This window comes from Peromyscus maniculatus, chromosome 8 (genome assembly GCF_049852395.1).
Source record: "Peromyscus maniculatus bairdii isolate BWxNUB_F1_BW_parent chromosome 8, HU_Pman_BW_mat_3.1, whole genome shotgun sequence".
In the NCBI taxonomy this organism is placed as follows: Eukaryota; Metazoa; Chordata; class Mammalia; order Rodentia; family Cricetidae; genus Peromyscus; species Peromyscus maniculatus.
In genome coordinates, this window is record NC_134859.1 from 35,021,879 (window position 1) to 35,041,325 (window position 19,447).

The 19,447-nt window shown below is 51.0% G+C and overlaps 1 protein-coding gene across 1 annotated transcript; it reads left to right on the forward strand.

Annotated features, from left to right (window-relative positions):
• The first annotated feature begins 3,302 nt into the window (after nt 1-3,302).
• Nucleotides 3,303-18,466, forward strand: Grm6 (glutamate metabotropic receptor 6). Its single transcript, XM_006987075.3, has 11 exons — nt 3,303-3,435; nt 3,750-4,246; nt 5,928-6,144; nt 6,706-6,841; nt 8,351-8,505; nt 9,815-9,955; nt 10,058-10,258; nt 11,325-11,470; nt 11,560-12,183; nt 15,262-15,573; nt 16,769-18,466. The coding sequence occupies exons 2-11, from the start codon at nt 3,761-3,763 to the stop codon at nt 16,964-16,966; spliced, it is 2,616 nt and encodes an 871-aa protein (XP_006987137.1). The 5' UTR covers nt 3,303-3,435; nt 3,750-3,760; the 3' UTR covers nt 16,967-18,466.
• The last annotated feature ends 981 nt before the right edge of the window (nt 18,467-19,447 follow it).

Consider the following 19,447-nt stretch of genomic DNA (forward strand, 5'->3'; position numbering starts at 1 on the left):
GCCCTCCCATATCAAACATTAATCAAGAAAATGCCCCACAGGCCAATCTGGTGGGGACATTTTCTTAATTGAGTTTCCTTTTTCCCAGAGGACTAGGAACTTGTGTCAAGTTGATAAGAAGAAGAAGAAGGAGAAGGAGAAGAAGGAGAAGAAGAAGAAGAAGAAGAAGAAGAAGAAGAAGAAGAAGAAGAAGAAGAAGAAGAAGAAGAAGAAAACAAAAACAAGAACAAAAACAAAGAAAAAAAAAAAACTAGCCAGGACAGGTATAAATCTTCATGACCTTGGAATTTCTTGTGAGATTTTAGATGTGATACCAAAATACAAACAATAAAAGAAAATGTAAATCGGATCTCAACAAAATTAAAATTTTGTGCATTTTGAAGAAAGTAAACAGACAAGCCACAGACTGGAATAAAAACCTTTGCAAGTCATATGTCCAACAAGTCCAAGACTTACAGCTCAACCAGAAGACAGATACCCACGCTTTAAAAAGGGCCAACAGATTTGAATAGCCATCTCTTTAAAGGAGCTATACAAATAGGCAAATGCACATCAAAGATGCCCAACACCATTGGCCATTGGGAAAAAGCAAATGGAGAAAGTGAACTTTGGCTTCATGCACACAGGAAAGTGACCCTGGGAAAACTGAAGGTGACAAGTGCCGGGACCCAGTGCCCATGGCTGCAGTGGCCATAGACACACTTGCTGAGAAAAGTGAAGCTTGTGCTTGCCTGCTGGCTTTCTCTCTGTTGGTTCTGCCCACATTCAAGGCTGTGTCTTTGGACTGAGCTACCGTTGCACAGGGCTGTCCTTCTGGAAGCGCTCTCATAGGCACACCAGCTGTGTGCTTCAGGGATCTTCTAAGGATCTGTCCAGCAGCTCAAGCTGACCACCAAGACTCAGTATCTCAGCCCCGATCTGATGGAGTTCTTGGCCTGTGAGAAGAGGAAGTGAGAGATGTCTGCACATGTGCACCACAACGGGCCACAAGAAGGCCATCATCTACAAGCCTGGGGCAGCTCTCACAGGACCTGGCCCTAGTGCCACCCTAGTTTCAGGCTCATAGCCTCCAGGACTGTAAGAAAACAGATTTCTGCCATTTGGCCCCCAGTCTGTGCCATCTTGTAAGGCAGTGGTGGCACACACCTTTGGTCCTAGCACTTGGGAGGCTCATGCCTTTAATCCCAGCACAATTGGGAGGTGGCAACAGGAATATAAGGCAGGTGGAGACAAGATCTCGCCCCCTTTCTGCCTGAGGATTCGTAGAGGTAAGGAGTCTCTAGTGGCTACTGCTCTGCTTCTCTGATCTTTCAGGTTATTACCCCGATATTTGGCTCTTGGTTTTTATTGATAACACTAATTAGGATTGTGCTTCATACACCCTTGATCAGTTGCACAGATGCAGATACCATGCTTTTCAGCATTCTTGTGCTGAAGACAGTGATGGATGGATGGATGCACTGACTCTCCTGCCTACGTGTTCTCTGAAAGCAAGAAGGTGAGCAATTCACAGCACTCCTACTCCAGAGATCAGAAGCTTTAACACCTCGCATTCATTGCACCCTCAAATGTATGGTCTTAGGTCACTTCTATAAGAAAGACCACCTGGCTGTTAAATGTGTGGAGTAGTTGGTGCACATGTGCTCGAACACATACAAGTACGAATGTACATGTACACACACATGCACACACACACACACACACACACACAAATACTCTGCTTGGACAGTCTTTTGAGGTGTCACCCACTCTGGCCTACCCCCGCTAAGCTGGCTTCCACCCCAAGAGAGAGTGAACCACTTGGCGTGGTAAGAGAATTCACAGAATGGTGGCATCTTTCTGCTGCTTGCCCTCTCCACCAGCCATGCCCAGACCTCTGCTGCCACCCTAATCCACCCTGACTAATGGAGTGCAATTAGTCCTGGCTCCAGCCCCACTTTGACAAGTGCACTAATCCCGGGAGGCTGGGCCTCAGCATCTGTCTCCAAGATGCCTTTGCTGTCCAGCTTCAGAGAGCTCAGTCCTGTCCTCTGTTGGCAATGACGGGAAAGCGTCTTTGAGCCAAGCCCCTTCACTATGGTCCAACCATGAGATGGAACAGTGGGATACAAGAGCTCCGGCTCCAGAGAGCTGGGAAGCTTTTAGAAATGACCTGGGGGACAACAGCTCAGGACTCCTGACCCAGATGGGAGCCGCAGGGCCAACCAGCCCTGCCCTTCCTCCCTCCAACACCAGTGGGTGGGCTGGTGGTTTCACACCACTCTGAATGCAAATCTAGTTGCTGACATAAGCCAGCTGCATGGCCTCGGCCTGTCAATCACTCCCTGGGGTGTCTGTTTCCCAGTCTGCAGGATGGGAGAGTCTCTCTGCAGAGCTTCCGTATGTTTGGTGATGTTGAAGCTCAGCATTCCCCCACCCCCACCCCGTTACCAAGCCTTGCACCTGTCCTTCAGATTCACTGGGCTGGCACTCTCAGCCTCTGCTCCTGTCATCTATCACTTACAGGTTTGTCCCAAGGGTTGCCGAGAGAAAGCTGGGGAGGCTCTTAGGCAAGTGCATTCAAAAGGACTACTGGGCGCTGGTGAGATGGCTCAGCTGGTTAAAATGTTTTCTGCCAAGCCTCACAACCTGGGTACAATCTCCAGGACCCACAGAGTGGAAAGAAAACCAACCCCTGTATGCATGTGCGCATGCGCATGCTCACACACAAAAAAATACGTATAAAATATTAGTTTAAAAGGGAAAAAATTCTAGTGGTCAGAACAGAGAAGGAGAAGGACAGAAAGGGTAGAGGGTGTTCTGGAGACACCTGTGTGCTCTTCCTTCTGCTATCAGACCCTGAAGAATTCCCCAGGAGTCTCACGCTGGGAGAAGCCGAAGACGGAAGCCTGGTGCAGCCTGAGAGGGAGCGTGCTTCGCGGGAAGAGATTCCAGTTTCACGACTTGTCAGACCACCTTGCAAGAGAGACTGGACCCCAAATGACCAGAACCACTTAGCTGTGCGTGTCACTTTCTTTTTAAACCTAAGTCTCTGAAGATCAACTTGGGGGGTGGGGTCACTGGACCCCTTTGTTCCTCTTCTCTCTGTGGCCAGACACATCATGTAAATCTCTTCTCTCCGGTTTTTACTATTATTTGTCTCTTTAATTGGCATATTGAGGATGGAGTGGCCAAGCTTTTTGGTGTTGCTAGGATCCAGGCTTGTACCCTTGAAACCCAGATAACCAATCTGGGTCAGGCACAATCGAAAGACAGTCTAGGGGAGAAACAGACCCAGGGAGCCAGAGACAGGGAGAGGGAAAGAGAGCCCTTCCTCCACTCGCAAGCTCTGGAGGGGATCTCTGCCCTCACCCTCATCCCTCCCCGGAATCCTTAAATCCTCTAGGCTAGAGCCCTGGTTTTACAGCAGTCGAAGATTCGTCCTACTGGCCAGAGGTGAGCACCGCTTGGGAGGGAGCCTAGAGTACCCTGGGGTGGGTCCAGAAGAAGAGGTGCCCGGAACTGTGGGGTGAGGGGACGGGGCGGGATCTGCCATAAAGACCTTTGGGGGGGGGGCTGGGGGACAATTTCAGGGAGGCTGAAGCAGCTCTTTGGAGGCCTGGGAGAGCCGGCATAGTTGTCTGAGCGCGAGTCACCAACTTTTCCTGCGCGCCCGGTGTCTGGCCAGTTTCCCGAGGTGGCATCTGAGTACAGGGTGGCAGCGGAGTCCGCTGGCGCTCAGAACGTCCCGGTGTCTTCCGTTCCCGCAGCCCGTGAGCAGATGGCGCGGCTTCGGGTGCTGATGCTGTCGCTGGCCTGGTGGCTGTCGCAGGCGGGCGTGGCACGCGGTGCGGGCTCGGTGCGCCTGGCGGGCGGCCTGACGCTGGGCGGCCTGTTCCCGGTGCACGCGCGGGGAGCGGCGGGGCGTGCGTGCGGGGCGCTGAAGAAGGAGCAGGGCGTGCACCGGCTGGAGGCGATGCTCTACGCGCTGGACCGCGTCAATGCCGACCCGGAGCTGCTGCCCGGCGTGCGGCTGGGCGCGCGGCTGCTCGACACCTGTTCGCGGGACACCTACGCGCTGGAGCAGGCGCTGAGCTTCGTGCAGGCGCTCATCCGAGGGCGCGGCGACGGCGACGAGGCCAGCGTTCGCTGCCCCGGAGGCGTCCCCCCGCTGCGCACCGCGCCCCCAGAGCGCGTGGTGGCCGTGGTAGGCGCCTCGGCTAGCTCCGTGTCCATCATGGTCGCCAACGTCCTGCGCCTGTTTGCGGTGAGGGTTCGCGTCTGCCACCCATGCACCCACCCAGGTGGCTGATGCCTTTACTTCCTTCTGGAAGAGTCTGTTTGGAGCGCTCCAGCTCATCCAGATTAAAAAGCTGCTGCCCACGCGGGCAGATCAATTTTCCCAGCTTGGCTCGTCTGTCTGCTCTGCCGCCTGGCTGGCCTAAGCTGACATCTTTCGTGAAGGGTGTCCCTTTCCCCAGCAGTCTGTGACTCGAACCAGACTAAGGGCAGATTTGGCTAAGTAAGGGCAGATTAGACCTCAGTCCCCAATTGCCCACTCATTCATGTTCTGCTGATACCCTGTATAACCCTGCAAGGTGCTCCCACCCCCCCGAGCACTCCTGGATGATAAAGAAATTGAGATTTCATGAGAACTGGCCTCTTTTTCAGGAGCCCTTGGAAGTGGCCCTGAGCTACCGTAGTGGGTACAGAATCTTGAGGGGTAAAGTGCCACTGCTCTTTTTTTTTTTTTTTTTTAATCTTTTGATCACCATTTAAATTCCGTTTCAGAATGCCCGCCTTTAATCCCTTCTGGTGCTGTTAAAGACTATCTGAGCTCCCTTGTTTTGCTATATACTGCTTATCAGCAAGACTCTGCATCTTCTTCGTCGATAGGGGGCACTGTGTTCTTTGCAGTCTGAAGTGCAGCGAGCGATTGGGGGCCATAGGACCCAGGGGCTGGGAGGGGGTTGCTCTGGCATTAGAGTTCGGGGGCTTTCTATAGTAGTCCTCCTGGGGACCGTGGGTGGGGTCTACTGCTCCTGAAGAGGGCATCGATTCCACTGCAAGTAGGTCTTTCATTGTTCTCTTTTCTCTGGTTTTTGCTTTCTTGTGTTTTCTCTCCCTGACCCCCTCCAGTTAAGCCTCACTCCTGCTTCTTCTCTTCCTCCCGCCTTCCTCCTTCTTCCCTTCTCTCTTTCCCATTCCCCTTCAAACAGCCCTGGAACAGCCCCAGGCCCTCCTCCTGAGACTCCTCCCTGCCAGACCTTGGGCAGCCTGCTGGTCCCTCTTTATCTCCTTCGGGGTCACATCTGCTTCCCTCCCAAGCCTCTCAGCCTTTCCCCTGTTTCCCCAGTTCTGTGCTCCATCATTCCACACCCCAGGTCCCACTTTCCAGTAACATGGTTCGGCCCCATGATCCCTGCTCCTAATCTCTCTAATGGTCGTAGATGAAACCGAGTTTCAAACAAGCCTTCCCGCTAGAATGTCCAGCCTGACATGCCCCTCCTCTCCAGCTCTGGTTTGCTCTGATCCTAGCAGGGTCCTCTCCCTCTGGGGAACAAGGCCAGCAGAAGACCCTTTCCCCTAGACCAGGGCACATTTCCCTAAGCTCCAGTATCCTTGTTTGGCTCGTGGCCTGTGCAGCTGTCACTGGTGACCCTGCTCTAAGCCCTTCTTACCTCCCAGTCATCAGATCCATTCAAAGATAACCCACTAGCCCTACACTTCTAGCCTGTGTGTGTGACCCCTCCAGCACCCCCCACCCCCCCACCCCCCCACCCCCCCACCCCCGCTCCAACCTTCCAGGCCTCATCTGAGTCCCAGGTCCCTACTGTCCCCCAGGGCTATTCCCAACTTGTCTGTGACCTATGTCCTGAGTCCCCGACTGCCACCCTGGTCTATGGAGCCTCCAGCCACAGCCTCACTGTGTGTCCTTCCTGCTTCAGATACCCCAGATCAGCTATGCCTCCACAGCCCCCGAGCTCAGTGACTCCACACGCTATGACTTCTTCTCCCGAGTGGTGCCCCCTGACTCCTACCAGGCTCAGGCCATGGTAGACATTGTGCGGGCGTTGGGGTGGAACTACGTGTCTACACTGGCCTCGGAAGGCAACTACGGCGAGAGTGGGGTCGAGGCCTTTGTGCAGATCTCTCGGGAGGCTGGTGAGTGGGGAGCTGGGATGGAGGTCCCAGGCGATAGGCAGCTAACGCAGAGAGGAGCCCGGAACAAGTGAATGGGATACAGGCTGGGGTGGGGTGGGGCTGGCGTGGTCCCTGTGGCCAGCCAGAATGGTGCTCCAGAGGGGTGAGGTCCCTTTAAGGCAGTGGTTCTCAACCTTTCTAATGCTGCTTTAATTTAGTCCTTCATGTTGTGGTGACCCCCCCCCAACCATAAAACTATTTGTATTTCTACTTCATAACTGTAATTTTGCTACTATTATGAATCGTAATGTAAACATCTGTGTTTTCTGATGGCCTTAGGCGCCCCCTGTGAAAGGATTGTTCAACCCCCTAGAGGGATCGTGACATGCGTGTTGAGAACCACTGCTTTAAGGGATCCAGGTCATGTTTATGGTCTGCTAGGTAGGGTCCAGGCAAGATCCCTACCCTCCAAACTCCTCAACTAAGCTCTGCACACAGTCACAGAAGTGTCAGCCAGGTGGGTATGTGCAAGGGTATGTGCAAGGTGAGAGTAGAGTTGACTTTGGTATCCCTGACATCCAGGAGGTGTCTGTATTGCTCAATCAATAAAGATCCCCAGGGAGCCAAAGCCGGGAGAATTCCACAAAGTGATCCGGAGGCTCATGGAAACGCCTAACGCTCGGGGCATCATCATCTTTGCCAACGAGGATGACATCAGGTGGGACTGTTGGCACACTCAGTCACCATGCTCTTTGGGGCCTCTTCTCATGAGATCTTATCCTTCCCCTTTCCCAGCCAGGAGCAACTCCCTTCCTCTCCCCAAGCTCTTCCCATTGCCATCTGAAGTCTTGTGTTCAGGGTATGAGCCGGGCCTAACTGGCTGGAGATGCCACAGGCCTGACCTGGGAAACAGGAAAACGCTCGCTATTTTTATTGTTCACTGTGGCAGAGGGAACTGGTGGGCAGACCCAAGAGCAGAAAATGTACCACGAGGGACACACTCCCAGTAAACCCTAAAACCTACATTGTCCACGGCCAGCTAAAGTTCTTTTCCAGCCCAGGAAGTTGGGCCTGACGATGGCAGAGGCATTTGTGAATGGACTGACTTCTGAGTTTCCCCAAAGGAGTTCTCTGCATCCATCCATTGTGCTTTACTATAACAAAATATCCAAGTCTGGGTAATTTACTAGGGAAAGACATATTTTTAACAAACAGTTTTGGAGGCAGCAGAACCCAGCTCTGCTGAGGGCCCAGCTTGCATCACATTTTGACAAGTGTCATCATGGGAGGAGGGAGTAGAAGGAGAAAGTGCATGAAGAGACAGAATTCAGAAAGAAGAGGGGCTGCGATCCCTATTTTATAACTGCTCACTTTCACAGAACCGCCTCACCCTTCCAGAGGACAGGAGCATTGTCCTCAGTGACCCAATAACCTTGCACTAGGCACCCCCTTTAGTTCACACAGGGCCTCACTATGAATCCCTGTACTTGCTGTGTTCAGACAAGCTGGCCTCCTGAGTGCTGGGATTAAAGGCATTTAGCGTCAGGGCTGGTTTATAGGCCCCACTTCTTAAAGCTCACGTCACCTCCCAGCATTTACACCGAGGTCCAAGCTTCCTCCAGATAGAAACACTCAAGCCAAAACTAAACCACAGCATCATCTGACGGCCAGTGTAGAGTGGGTTGGAGTGGACAGAGGGCCAGGAGGATGGCTCAGCCAGTCAAGTGCCTGCCACACAAGCATGAAGACCCGAGCTTAATCCACAGCAGCATGCTGCTTGTAATCCCAGGCTGGGGAGGCGGAGGTAGAAGGATCCCCTGGGGCTCCTTGGCCAGCCAGCCTACCCAAATCAGCAAGCTCTAGGCCACTAAAGAGATCTTGTCTCAAATACATAAATAAATAAATAAATAAATAAATAAATAAATAAATAAATAAATAAATAAATAAAGAATGAATAAATAAATAAATGAATAAATAAATAAGGTGTATTAGACATGAGAAATGATACCTAAAGTTGATCTCTGGTCACCACACACATGTTCACATGTATATACAATACACTATAACACACACACATACACATACACACACACACACAGAGTCCTGATAAACAGGAATATGATGCTCATTGTGAAATAGGATGGAGGAATACTGGATGGGAGGTGACCAAGACCAAATTGGAGAAGAATCCTAGGTTGTGACTCACCTCCAGCTCTGTTCCTACCAGGAGGGTCTTGGAGGCAACACGCCAGGCCAACCTGACTGGCCACTTCCTTTGGGTTGGCTCAGACAGCTGGGGATCCAAGATCTCCCCCATCTTGAACTTAGAAGAGGTGGCTGTGGGGGCCATCACCATCTTGCCCAAAAGGGCTTCCATCGATGGTAAGTCCCCTATCCTATTCATCCTCCCAATTGTTTCCTCTTTGGGATACACATTTATGTTTGTACAATAGGTACCACTCTCTAGGAGTCCCAGATGCTGTGACTCTGAGATTCTGTGGTTATATCTGTGGATATATATGTGTGTGTGTGTGTGTGTGTGTGTGTGTGTGTGTGTGTGTGTGTGTGTACACGCATCAGTGTTTGAATGAGGCATATGAGGGAAAGAACACTCAGTGTGTAGGGCAAAGCACCTCAACAGTGTTCTGCTGTTGTTTTAAGATTCCATGCATATAGTTTGGGTTTTACCAAAGGTGATTTGAACGGGGAGGTTGGAGGGAGAGAAACCAAGGATGTGGACTGTGCTATCCTGCTGATCAAAGTGCTGAGGCGAGGCCTAGCTTGTCTGCCTCCCCATCAGCTCCCTCCCCACCCGTGAGGGTTCACTTTGTGAGAGGTGTGCCCATTTCTCTGAATACTGAATTGAAAATACAGCCTTGATGACATGCTTCAGGGACCCAGTAGAGGAGGAGCTCCGTCTCCCACAGGCTTCCAGCTTTTGTGGAGTATTCACCTTCACACCCTTTCTTTTAGCTAGAATGCTAAAGAAATATCAAGTGGAAAGACTGGGCCGAGCAGAGTTTTAGCAATCAAGGCATTTCATCAGAAGAGGTCTAGATGTGGGTGGTATCAGGTGTGGAGTAGTGAGCCAATGGTGTTCTCAAAGCCTTGGAGTCTGCTTCCCTTTCTTTTCTAAAGCTTGCTTTCTTTTGTGCCTCTGGCCTCAAGTTCACAAGATGGATAGTGAAGTCCTGGCCATTATGTAACCATAGCAACACCCTAATGGGGACAGAAAGGGCAGTGATAAATTCTTTAAGGATGCAGATTTCACATTGGAGCTCTCATGTATCGTCACCCCCCCCCATTTTCATGTATGTGTGTGTGTGTGTGTGTGTGTGTGTGTGTGTGTGTGTGTGTACATGATGCACGCATATGTGCGTACATGTGGGAAAAGGACACACATATATGCGTGTGCATGTGGAGGTCTAAGGTTGATGTCAGGAATCATCCTCAGTTATTTTTCCACCTTATTCATTGAGGCAGGGTCTCTCAATCAAACTCAGAGATCACCAATATGGCTAATCTTGCTAGCCAGCTTGCTCTGGGAATCCCCGCCCCCCACCCTGCATCTCTACCTTCAGAACACAGAACTTGGTCACAGTGCCCCTCCTGGAAAGAAAGTGGGCCAGGGGCAAAGGGACACGAGAGAGGCACATCTGGCTCAGAGGGTCTCCGCCCTCCCACCTCTTAGGATTTGACCAGTACTTCATGACTCGTTCCCTGGAGAACAACCGCCGAAACATCTGGTTTGCCGAGTTCTGGGAAGAGAATTTTAACTGCAAACTAACCAGCTCAGGTGGCCAGTCAGACGATTCCACCCGAAAATGCACAGGTGAGCACTACCCTGGGTGGGGAGGATGACAGGGGAGAGGATGGGGGGTTCAGTCTTGGTGTCCAGGGGCCAGGCACACTTCCTCTGGGCCTCCTAGGACAGGTGAGGAACGCATCGGCCAAGACTCCACCTATGAGCAGGAGGGGAAGGTGCAGTTCGTGATCGATGCGGTGTATGCCATCGCCCACGCACTTCACAGCATGCACCAGGCACTCTGCCCAGGCCACACGGGTCTGTGCCCAGCCATGGAGCCTACTGATGGCCGTACGCTGCTGAACTACATTCGAGCGGTCCGCTTCAATGGTGAGTGAGTGCCTGGCCCCACAGGGTGGGGAAGCCAGTTTCCGTGGCTTGATCTGCAGCAGCTGGGACAAGTCAGAGTGGAAAAGGAGGCAGAATGGAAGAGAAGATACCAGGACTGATCCCCTGAGGTTTGACCCAAGTGCAGGCCTCTCTCTGCTTTGTAACCCTCTGGGGGCTTCACCTTCAGAGCCAATTTGCAAAAGCCGATGTTGGGAAACTGCTGTTCAACCCATCTACTAAGCCCACAAGTCACATAGAACTCCCTGTCCACTCCACACAGCTGTGGTGGGCCTGGGGCCGAGTGTAGACCCCAGGAAGAACCCTGTTGTGGATGCACAACCCACTCTGAGTCACAGGCTTCCAAATGTAGCCTAGCCAGGCTCTGAGCTGCTGGGGCAAAAGGCATGGGTCTGACATGTCCCCTGCACCATCAGAACCTGCCTAAAGTCCAGGCTCTAAGGAATGAACCTGAACAGACCCAAAGGGGTTCCCCATATGCATGTGGCTTGCAGGAGTTGTGCTTGTATTCAACTACTATCCTGCATAAAATTGTATGCTCTCCATACTCTCCACCAGGTATTTGGGATGCCTGCTGCTTTGGTTTTGTGAGAGTTATGTAAATGTGTGTATATGCTTGGGTGCTTGTCTGTGGAGGAACATCCAGTGTCCTGCTCCATCACTCTCCACCTTATTCCTTTGAGGCAGGGTCTCTCACTAAAAATGCAGCTAGGCTGGGGGCTAGCAAGCAATCCTCCTGCCTCTGCCCCTGAGCGTTGGGAGCGGGTGCTAAGATCTGAACTCAGGCGCTCAGGCTTGAGCAGCAAGGGCTCTTACCCACTGAGCCATCTCCAGCTCTGAGAGGCATGCTTTGTACCATGTCCTCCTCATGGCTACGAGGCAGCATATCCTGGTCTGAAACCACATTCACTGCTAATGAGTGATGCTGAACATCTGGCCAGGAACCTGTCAAACTCTTCCCGTATCCTGGTTGGTCCTTGAGGCTTTCCAGAAAGGGGGCCTTGGGGGGCTGGAAAAGCAACGGGAGATGACCGGCCTCTCCCTGCAGGCAGCGCAGGAACCCCGGTGATGTTCAATGAGAATGGAGATGCCCCCGGGCGCTACGACATCTTCCAGTACCAGGCAACCAATGGCAGTGCCAGCAGTGGCGGGTACCAGGCTGTGGGCCAGTGGGCAGAGGACCTTAGACTGGATGTAAGTGGCAGGGACTGAGCTCCGGGTGGAGGTGAAGGGCTCTGAATCCTGGTGGTAAGAGTCAGCAGCCTGTGTTCTCTCTGCCCCAGATGGAAGCCCTGCAGTGGTCAGGCGACCCCCACGAGATGCCCCCTTCTCAGTGCAGCCTCCCCTGTGGGCCTGGCGAACGGAAAAAGATGGTGAAGGGCGTCCCCTGTTGTTGGCACTGTGAAGCCTGCGATGGGTACCGCTTCCAGGTGGATGAGTTCACGTGCGAGGCCTGTCCAGGGGACATGAGGCCCACACCCAACCACACTGGCTGCCGACCCACACCTGTGGTGCGCCTGACCTGGTCTTCTCCATGGGCTGCTCTGCCCCTTCTCCTGGCCATCCTGGGCATCATGGCCACCACCACCATTATAGCCACTTTCATGCGCCACAACGACACTCCCATCGTCCGAGCCTCTGGCCGTGAGCTTAGCTACGTGCTGCTCACTGGCATCTTCCTGATCTATGCCATCACCTTCCTCATGGTCGCCGAGCCTTGTGCAGCTGTCTGCGCTGCCCGAAGACTCTTGCTTGGCTTGGGCACGACCCTCAGCTACTCAGCCCTGCTCACCAAGACCAACCGCATCTACCGCATCTTTGAGCAGGGGAAGCGCTCTGTTACACCACCACCCTTCATCAGCCCCACATCGCAGCTAGTCATCACCTTCTGCCTCACCTCCCTGCAGGTGGGTCCCCAGATTCCTCAGTAGCATGGTGAGTGCATGGGGGGTGCATACATTCCTCCACCTTAACACCCAGAGAATAAGAGACTAAGGGAGCAGGTCAGTTGGGAGAGGGCTTTCTTAGCATGCAAAAGCCCTGGGTTTGATTCCCCAGCACAGCATAAACCCAGCATGGTGACACACACCTGTTATCCCAGTACCCAGGAGGTGGAAGTAGGAAGATCAGGAGTTCAAAGCCATCTTCATCCACATAGCAATTTTCAGGCCAGGTACAGCAGCACACATCTTTAAATGAAGCACTCTGGGAGACAGAGCTCTCTATGCTATACATAGAGAATTCTAAGCCAGGATGGTCTATACTGCGAGACCCTGTCTTCAAAAAAAAAAAAAAAAAAAAAAAAAAAAAAAAGCCTTTGGAGAAGAAGCTTTATAGAGTCAATTTTTTTTCCATTTGGGTCCTGTGTTTAAAAATCTGAAGGATAGGCCAAATGTGATGGTCCACGCCTTTAATCTCAGCACTTGGGAGGCAGAAACAGGAGGATCTCTGTGAGATTGAGGCCAGCCCGGATCATACAGTGAGATTCTGTCCAAACAACCAGCAGAACACAGCACCCTGTTTTTCTTCAGGGGTGATCACAGCTCACGTTTTAACAACCACTTCCGTTGCCAAATCCGTAGAGGAAACTGAGCGTCCAACTGTTCAGCCATGTTGTTATCCCCTGAAGTTAAGTGAACTCTCCCACAGCTTGACTCACACGTGAAAACGGGGCAAGAATGTATCCCAGAGGCCGCAGTCACTGTGGAGTGTGGCGTTCATTCTGCTACCGCCAGCATCTCATGATGCAACGAACATTAAAAATTGGGGTTCAAAGTTCCCAGGGGTTTCTCCTTAGCTGCAACTACTACAGTGTGGGACAGAGCTCCGCAGAGTGGACGTTTTCTATGGAGAGGGAACTAAGGCAAATGGCCTGAGGAGGGGCTGTGGGGGCTGGTGTGACAGTGTAGACCCAGCCATGCTCTCTGCGTGCCGGCACAGCCTGGCCCATGTTGACAAGGCACGCTCTCGGGGCAGGCGAGTCCTTCTTCCTTCCTGGGTTTGTCCCCCCTGTGTCCACTTCTACCCACGGCCTTGGTTTATGCAATGGATTCTCTACGCTTGGAAGACACTAGATCTTTGTCCAGATACTGTGCCTGAGCATCCTGAGGAAGTGCCCCAAGACTCCCCTCACCCTTTGGATGGAGATGCTTACAAGATACTCAGTGTTCCCCCAGCCCCCTCAAACTCATCTATCCTGCCTCATGAATTTGGATTCTCCACACCTTCGGCTTTTCTAGATGTTTCTACCGATATAGTGGTTATGTTGTGGGACTTCATTTTTTCTTTCTTTCTTTTTTCTTTTCCTTTTTTTTTTTTTTAGACAGGGTTCCTCTATGCAGCCCTACAGACCTGGAACTCACTCTGTAGACCAGGCTGGCCTGGAACCTATAGAGCTCCTCCTGCTTCTGCCGCTGAGGTGTTGGGATTAAGGGCAAGGCCATCACACCCAGCCTCACTGCTCCTTCCCTTTGCCTATGCAAACTGGAGTAACTGGGCCCTTGGAGTCCCCTCTGCTTCGTCAGTTTCTCTCCATTGCTCATTTTCTCTTGCTTTATAGAAGCTTGTTACATTGTAGGGTGCTGATTCCGTATCAGTCACGTGGGTTGTGCCATCAGTATGAGTGTGTTGTGGTTGCTGGTCACCCTGTGTGCCATCAACCTCAGGCTCTAGTTTCTTTTGAGTGACATTTTGCTTACTCTAGGAGAAGCTTCCAGGGTTGCCCGTCTGGATGGGGTGGCTTTATTTCATTAGGCCCTATTCCTGGAGCTGCTGCCTCCGGAGAAGAGTGTCCCTTCTGAGTAGACACATTACTACAAGGAAAGTCCCTAGTTTCTCTTCTGTTACTGTGAGAAACACCATGATTAAAAGTAACTTGGTGAGGAAAGAGGGTTTTTTTTTTTTTTTTTCATCCAATTCTTCCAGGTCATAGTCCATCATTGAGTGACGTCAAGGCAGGAACCATGGAGGAATGCTCCTTATTGGCTGACTCCCAGGCTCGTATTAAGTTACCTTTGTTATAGAACCCAGGCCCACTTGCCTAAGGATGGCATCCCCCCCACAGTGGCCTGGGCCCTCCTATATCCATCAGCAATCAAGAAAACGTCCCCACCGACGTGCAGACAGGCAAATCTGACAGAGGCAACTCCTCAGTTGAGACCCCTTTCTCAGAGGGCATGGCACTGGATAGCTTGCTGGATTTCAGCCCCACGCTGAACACACACATGGGGCGTGCCCTCCAGGATCTCACTTTTATGCAGACATCTTGATTCCCATTCCTCAGTTTCCTTTGGCTTAGGGTCTGTCTGTGGTCACTAGGGAGCAGCTGAAAGTCCATCTTCTCCCTGTTGGGGCTTGGGCATTAGCCTCTGGCCTATGATGTGGCCGCATCTTGCTTTACTGCACATTTACCCATACACTCATGGCATTCTGTTCCCAGTTCTCTAGCTTTGGGGGGGGGGAGTGTCCCCGGAAACCAGCCTTGCCTTGTTGCTAGCTGTGGCCAAGCTAATGCTATCACACCCATGGAGTAGCATATGGGTGCGAGGACAGAACATCCCTCTGGGGACTGGGTCTCATTGGTGGCACCTGCATGAGCTGTTCCTCCAAGAAGGCATCATGTCCTCATAACAGATTATGTGGGTTTCCAGTCTGCATGCGGACAAACTGAGGAGGAGGTTCTAGAACCTTAAAGGTGCTCAGGTGCATGGCGTATTGTGGAATGGTCAGGTTGCTGCTTGCCCGCCCAGCCCTGATGTGGTCCACATGTGCCTCGAGCACAACTGTCCTCTCCATCCCATGTTCCACAGGTAGGAACACACCCCTGGGTGATCCTTCTTCACGGTGAGCCTTTCGAGACTGAGCATCCAACTCCGTAGGCCAAGGGCATCACAGGGAATCTGACCAGCTAGAGACCTAGGTGAGGGGCTGTAATGGACTCATCACGAGAAGACAATATGTCCCTGACACTGTGTTGGTTCCTGCAGGTGGTGGGAGTGATAGCGTGGTTGGGGGCCCAGCCCCCACACAGCGTGATTGACTATGAGGAGCAGAGGACGGTGGACCCGGAGCAGGCCAGGGGTGTGCTCAAGTGTGATATGTCTGATCTGTCCCTCATTGGTTGCCTGGGCTACAGTCTCCTGCTCATGGTCACGTGCACGGTGTATGCCATCAAGGCCCGAGGTGTGCCTGAGACCTTCAATGAGGCCAAGCCCATCGGCTTCACCATGTACACCACCTGTATTATCTGGCTGGCTTTTGTTCCCATCTTCTTTGGCACCGCCCAGTCGGCCGAGAAGGTAACCGGGTCCCCCAGAAGGCTTTTCCTGCCCATCCCTCCCCCCTACTGAAAGGCTCGATGGTCCAGGAGCTGGACCACCAATTCTGATGCCTCATTTGAATGACTGTGGCTGGGCTGTTCTCTCTCTTATAGTCCTGCGCCTGTTCGTTCACTCTTCCTCCATCCACTCATCCATCCTTCTATCACTCTTCCTAATGTCTTCTCTCCCACGCTTCCTCTTTTCACTTATTTTCTTCCTGTAGTTTATGCTGCTTACCTCGTTAATCTAACGGCCAATTGCTTTACTCTTTCTCTGGTCACTTGCTCACGACCAGAGAGCATTTGTTTGTTCACCTGGGCTGTCGTGTGGTGTGTTATCCGCTCCTTTTTGAAAGCCTTGTCTGTTCTCTCATTTCGATATTTGAAAACCTGTTCATTCTTTTACTCATTAATAAATTCTGGCTCTTTAGGAGTGGGAGCCTTTTCCCAAGTGCCCTCTTCAGGTTTTTTTTTTTTTTTTTTTGTAATTTGAAAATTATTTATTTTTATTTTGCATATGCCTGCTTGTTTGTATGTATATCATATGCATGTAGGAGCCCTTGGAGGCCAGAAAAGGGCATAGGTCCCCTAGAACGGGGGGTATGGGTGGTTGTTAGCTGACTAGTATTGTCCTGAACCTGTATACTCCACAAGAGCAGCAAGTGCCCTTAACTGCTAAATTGTAAAGGGATTTTTTTTAGCGTGTATGATTTCCCTCTTTGTCTGTCTCTGTCTCTGTTTCTCTGTCTCTCTCTGTCTCTGTCTCTGTCTCTCTCTCTCTGTGTGTGTGTGTGTGTGTGTGTGTGTGTGTGTTGTGTGCAAGTGCATTCACATGTACCACAGTACAAATGGTATAGATTGTAGGACAACTTTCAGGAGTCAGTTCTCTTCTCTCCAACTCGGGTTTACAGGCTTGATGGCAAATGCCCTCACCGCTGAGCCACCTCTCAGGCCGACTTCCTCTTCCTTCTTAATAGCCCACTCTGTCTGTGTCACTCCACAGACTGTCTTGTGCCTCCACTTGATCCTCACTGTGCCTGGCCCTTCTCGTCCTAACCTTTCCTTAGTTCCAGTTCCCGCTCGCCTGACTGATGTAACTCACCTCCCCGTCTATAGGTGGCGGGCTTGAGGGAAAGCAGGGCTAAGTCCAGTCTTGTTCCCTCCTCCATGCTTAGATCTACATCCAAACGACCACACTGACTGTGTCCCTGAGCCTGAGTGCATCGGTGTCCCTTGGCATGCTCTACGTGCCCAAAACCTACGTCATCCTCTTCCATCCGGAGCAGAACGTGCAGAAGCGGAAGCGCAGCCTCAAGACAACCTCCACGGTGGCAGCCCCGCCCAAGAGCGAGAACACAGAGGATGCCAAGTAGCAAGGTGGAGGGTGGGTGCCACAGGTTGCTCCCTGTCCTTTCTTTGCTTCTCCTGGCTTCACAGTGGAAGCTGCGAAGATCTACAGTGACCATCACAGGCTGGCAATGTGTGAAGACCATGTCCAGCACAGCTGGGCACGCCTTCAAAAAGAGCTAGGCCCTGAGCCATGCGGGACTTCTGCTTTCCTGGGCATGCCAACCTCATCATTCCGCCCTTCCTACCCACAATAGGAAATACTCGCTTCCAGGTGTCTACCTTAAGACTAAACTGATGCCTTCTGGGCAGGCACTCAAAGACCATGGTGAAGCCATGCCAGGTTGGGGTGAGATTTATCTTGATCCAACAGCATAACCTTGGGGCTGGCCAGGGTGTCAGTATGTGAGATCCACAACATGAAATCCAGGGTTAGAGCTGAGGGGATTGCAACCGCCACAAAAGGAAACCTTGGGGAGGGGGAGTGTGTGTCTGTATTTAGGTGGATATCATTTTCATAGCACAGAGGGCAGAGCCTGTGTGAGAGTCCTGGAAGCCAGGGTGGGCCTGCAGCATAGAGTGGGGTGGTACAGGGAACTGCGGCAGCCTTCTGTGAGGTGGTTTCCCATTCGGTCTTCTCCACAGGGTCACCCACAAAGTTTGGCAGCGTTTCTTTGCTGTGTATGTTCCCGTAAATTGCTCCAACCTGAAAAAATGCCAACACATTAGTGTTGTGTGAGAGAATAAAGAACAACTGGACTTCTTCAGGGGGTTCCAGGAACAGTCTTGTTTCTGTGGTGAGGATTATTATTATTGTTTTTTTCTTGAGACAAGGTCTCACTATGTAGCCCTGGCTGTCCTGAAACTATGTAGACCAGGCTAGCCTTGAATTCACAGAGATCTGCCTGCCTCTGCTTCCCAAGTGCTGGGATCAAAGGTATGTGTAGCTATGCCTGGCTTAATTTTAAATGATAAGGTTGGCTCTAAAGGCTCTCCCCACGTGTTCTTGGAGTGCCCTCTAAAAGGTGGGTATGAGGCACATGGAGGAAGCTACTGGAGAACCTTGCATGGACTTTCATTTTCTACTAATCTTTCTTTTACAGAGCTGGTATTTAGTTAGGGAAGTTTGTTTCCTGTTTTTAAATGTATTGAGTTAGCTGTTTTAACTTATTGTGAATTCTCCAGTGTTTAAGGTACAGGACTAAATTTTGAAAACGAGCTGCACTTCAGTGGACAGATGCTCCAAGGTATAGTGAGTTTTGACCTGGAGGTGCAATACTTGAGCATTCTGAGACCACCACCAAGGCTTCTCTGCAGACTGTTTCTGCTGTATAGATCTCCGTGCCCACTCCACGTGTTCCCAGTTTGTCCACAGTTCAAAGCGTGGCGTTGCATTTACTGCTGAATGCTTTTTGAGGCTCCTGCTAAGGCTCCTGTTCTGTCTGAGTCCCCGGAAGTGTGAAATGTGTCCTCTTGAGGAAAAGAGTGTGACTGATCTCTTCCAGAGTCAGTGAGTCAAGGTCTGAATAAAGGGTTTCTTGTACTTCCTGTTTTGTGTTTCTCTGATGTGCAGTGAGTTTTGGCTTCTAGTTGAACACTTCCCCATCTTTTTACTTTTTGCATTCATGGGGTTTTCCTGAGGCTCTGACTTAGAATGATTTCTAATGTTTTCTACTGACTGCACTACATGGATTCCTCACCAGCTGAAGTTACCGACTAGAATCCTGGCCTCCTGCCAAATCCCACACTTCCTGTCCAGTTATCCTCGTCCTCTGGTGGGAATTCCTTAATACACAGCGAGTTCCACCTGCCTCCTGTGGCTTCCTCACATGCTTTCCATTGTTGGTTTTCTCCACATCACGACCAGTTTTGTACAGAGTGATAGAGCCTCTGTTATTGGGAGCTTGTCATATTGAATACCTCCATGAGGTGTCTTTCCTTTCTGAATTCTTCAGTGTATCCAAGCTGTGACTTAGTTGTGAAGTTTTTGTCACATGTATGACATGCTTACTTTTTGGAAACTTACCCCCAATATTCCATTATACATATTACTTTTCACTTTACTGAGTGAATTCTAGTTAACAAATATAACATTCCCCAGAAGTTTGAATTCAGTTTTCTATTGCAGTTTGCAGTTTCCTCTAAAATGTAACAAAACGTTTAATTGTATATAGATTTCTTCCATCATCTAAAGAATGAACGATCTTCAGAAATACCCTTAACTGTGTAGCATGGTGGTACATGCTGGAGACAGTAGAGTCAGGAGTTCAAAGCCAGCCTCAGCTACATGGTTGGTTCAAGGCCAACCTGGGCTATATGAGACCCTCATTTCAAGAAACAAAGAAAATCAACAGCAAAAATGAAATACTCTTTATTATTCTGAATGCTTTTATTTCTAAATGTAAAAATTTCCCTAAATAGTTTTCATCTCTTGGGACTTAGAGGTGGGGGCTGCTTTGAGTGTTAGATGGACAGAAATGAAATGCTGATAGTTTTCATTCGTATAT

Coding starts and splice junctions, on each gene's coding strand:
- Grm6 (XM_006987075.3), top strand. CDS start 3,761: ATGGCGCGGCTTCGGGTGCTGATGCTGTCGCTGGCCTGGTGGCTGTCG. Junction 8,506..9,814: donor CAAAAGGGCTTCCATCGATG/GTAAGTCCCCTA, acceptor CCCACCTCTTAG/GATTTGACCAGTACTTCATG. Junction 10,259..11,324: donor TCGAGCGGTCCGCTTCAATG/GTGAGTGAGTGC, acceptor CTCTCCCTGCAG/GCAGCGCAGGAACCCCGGTG.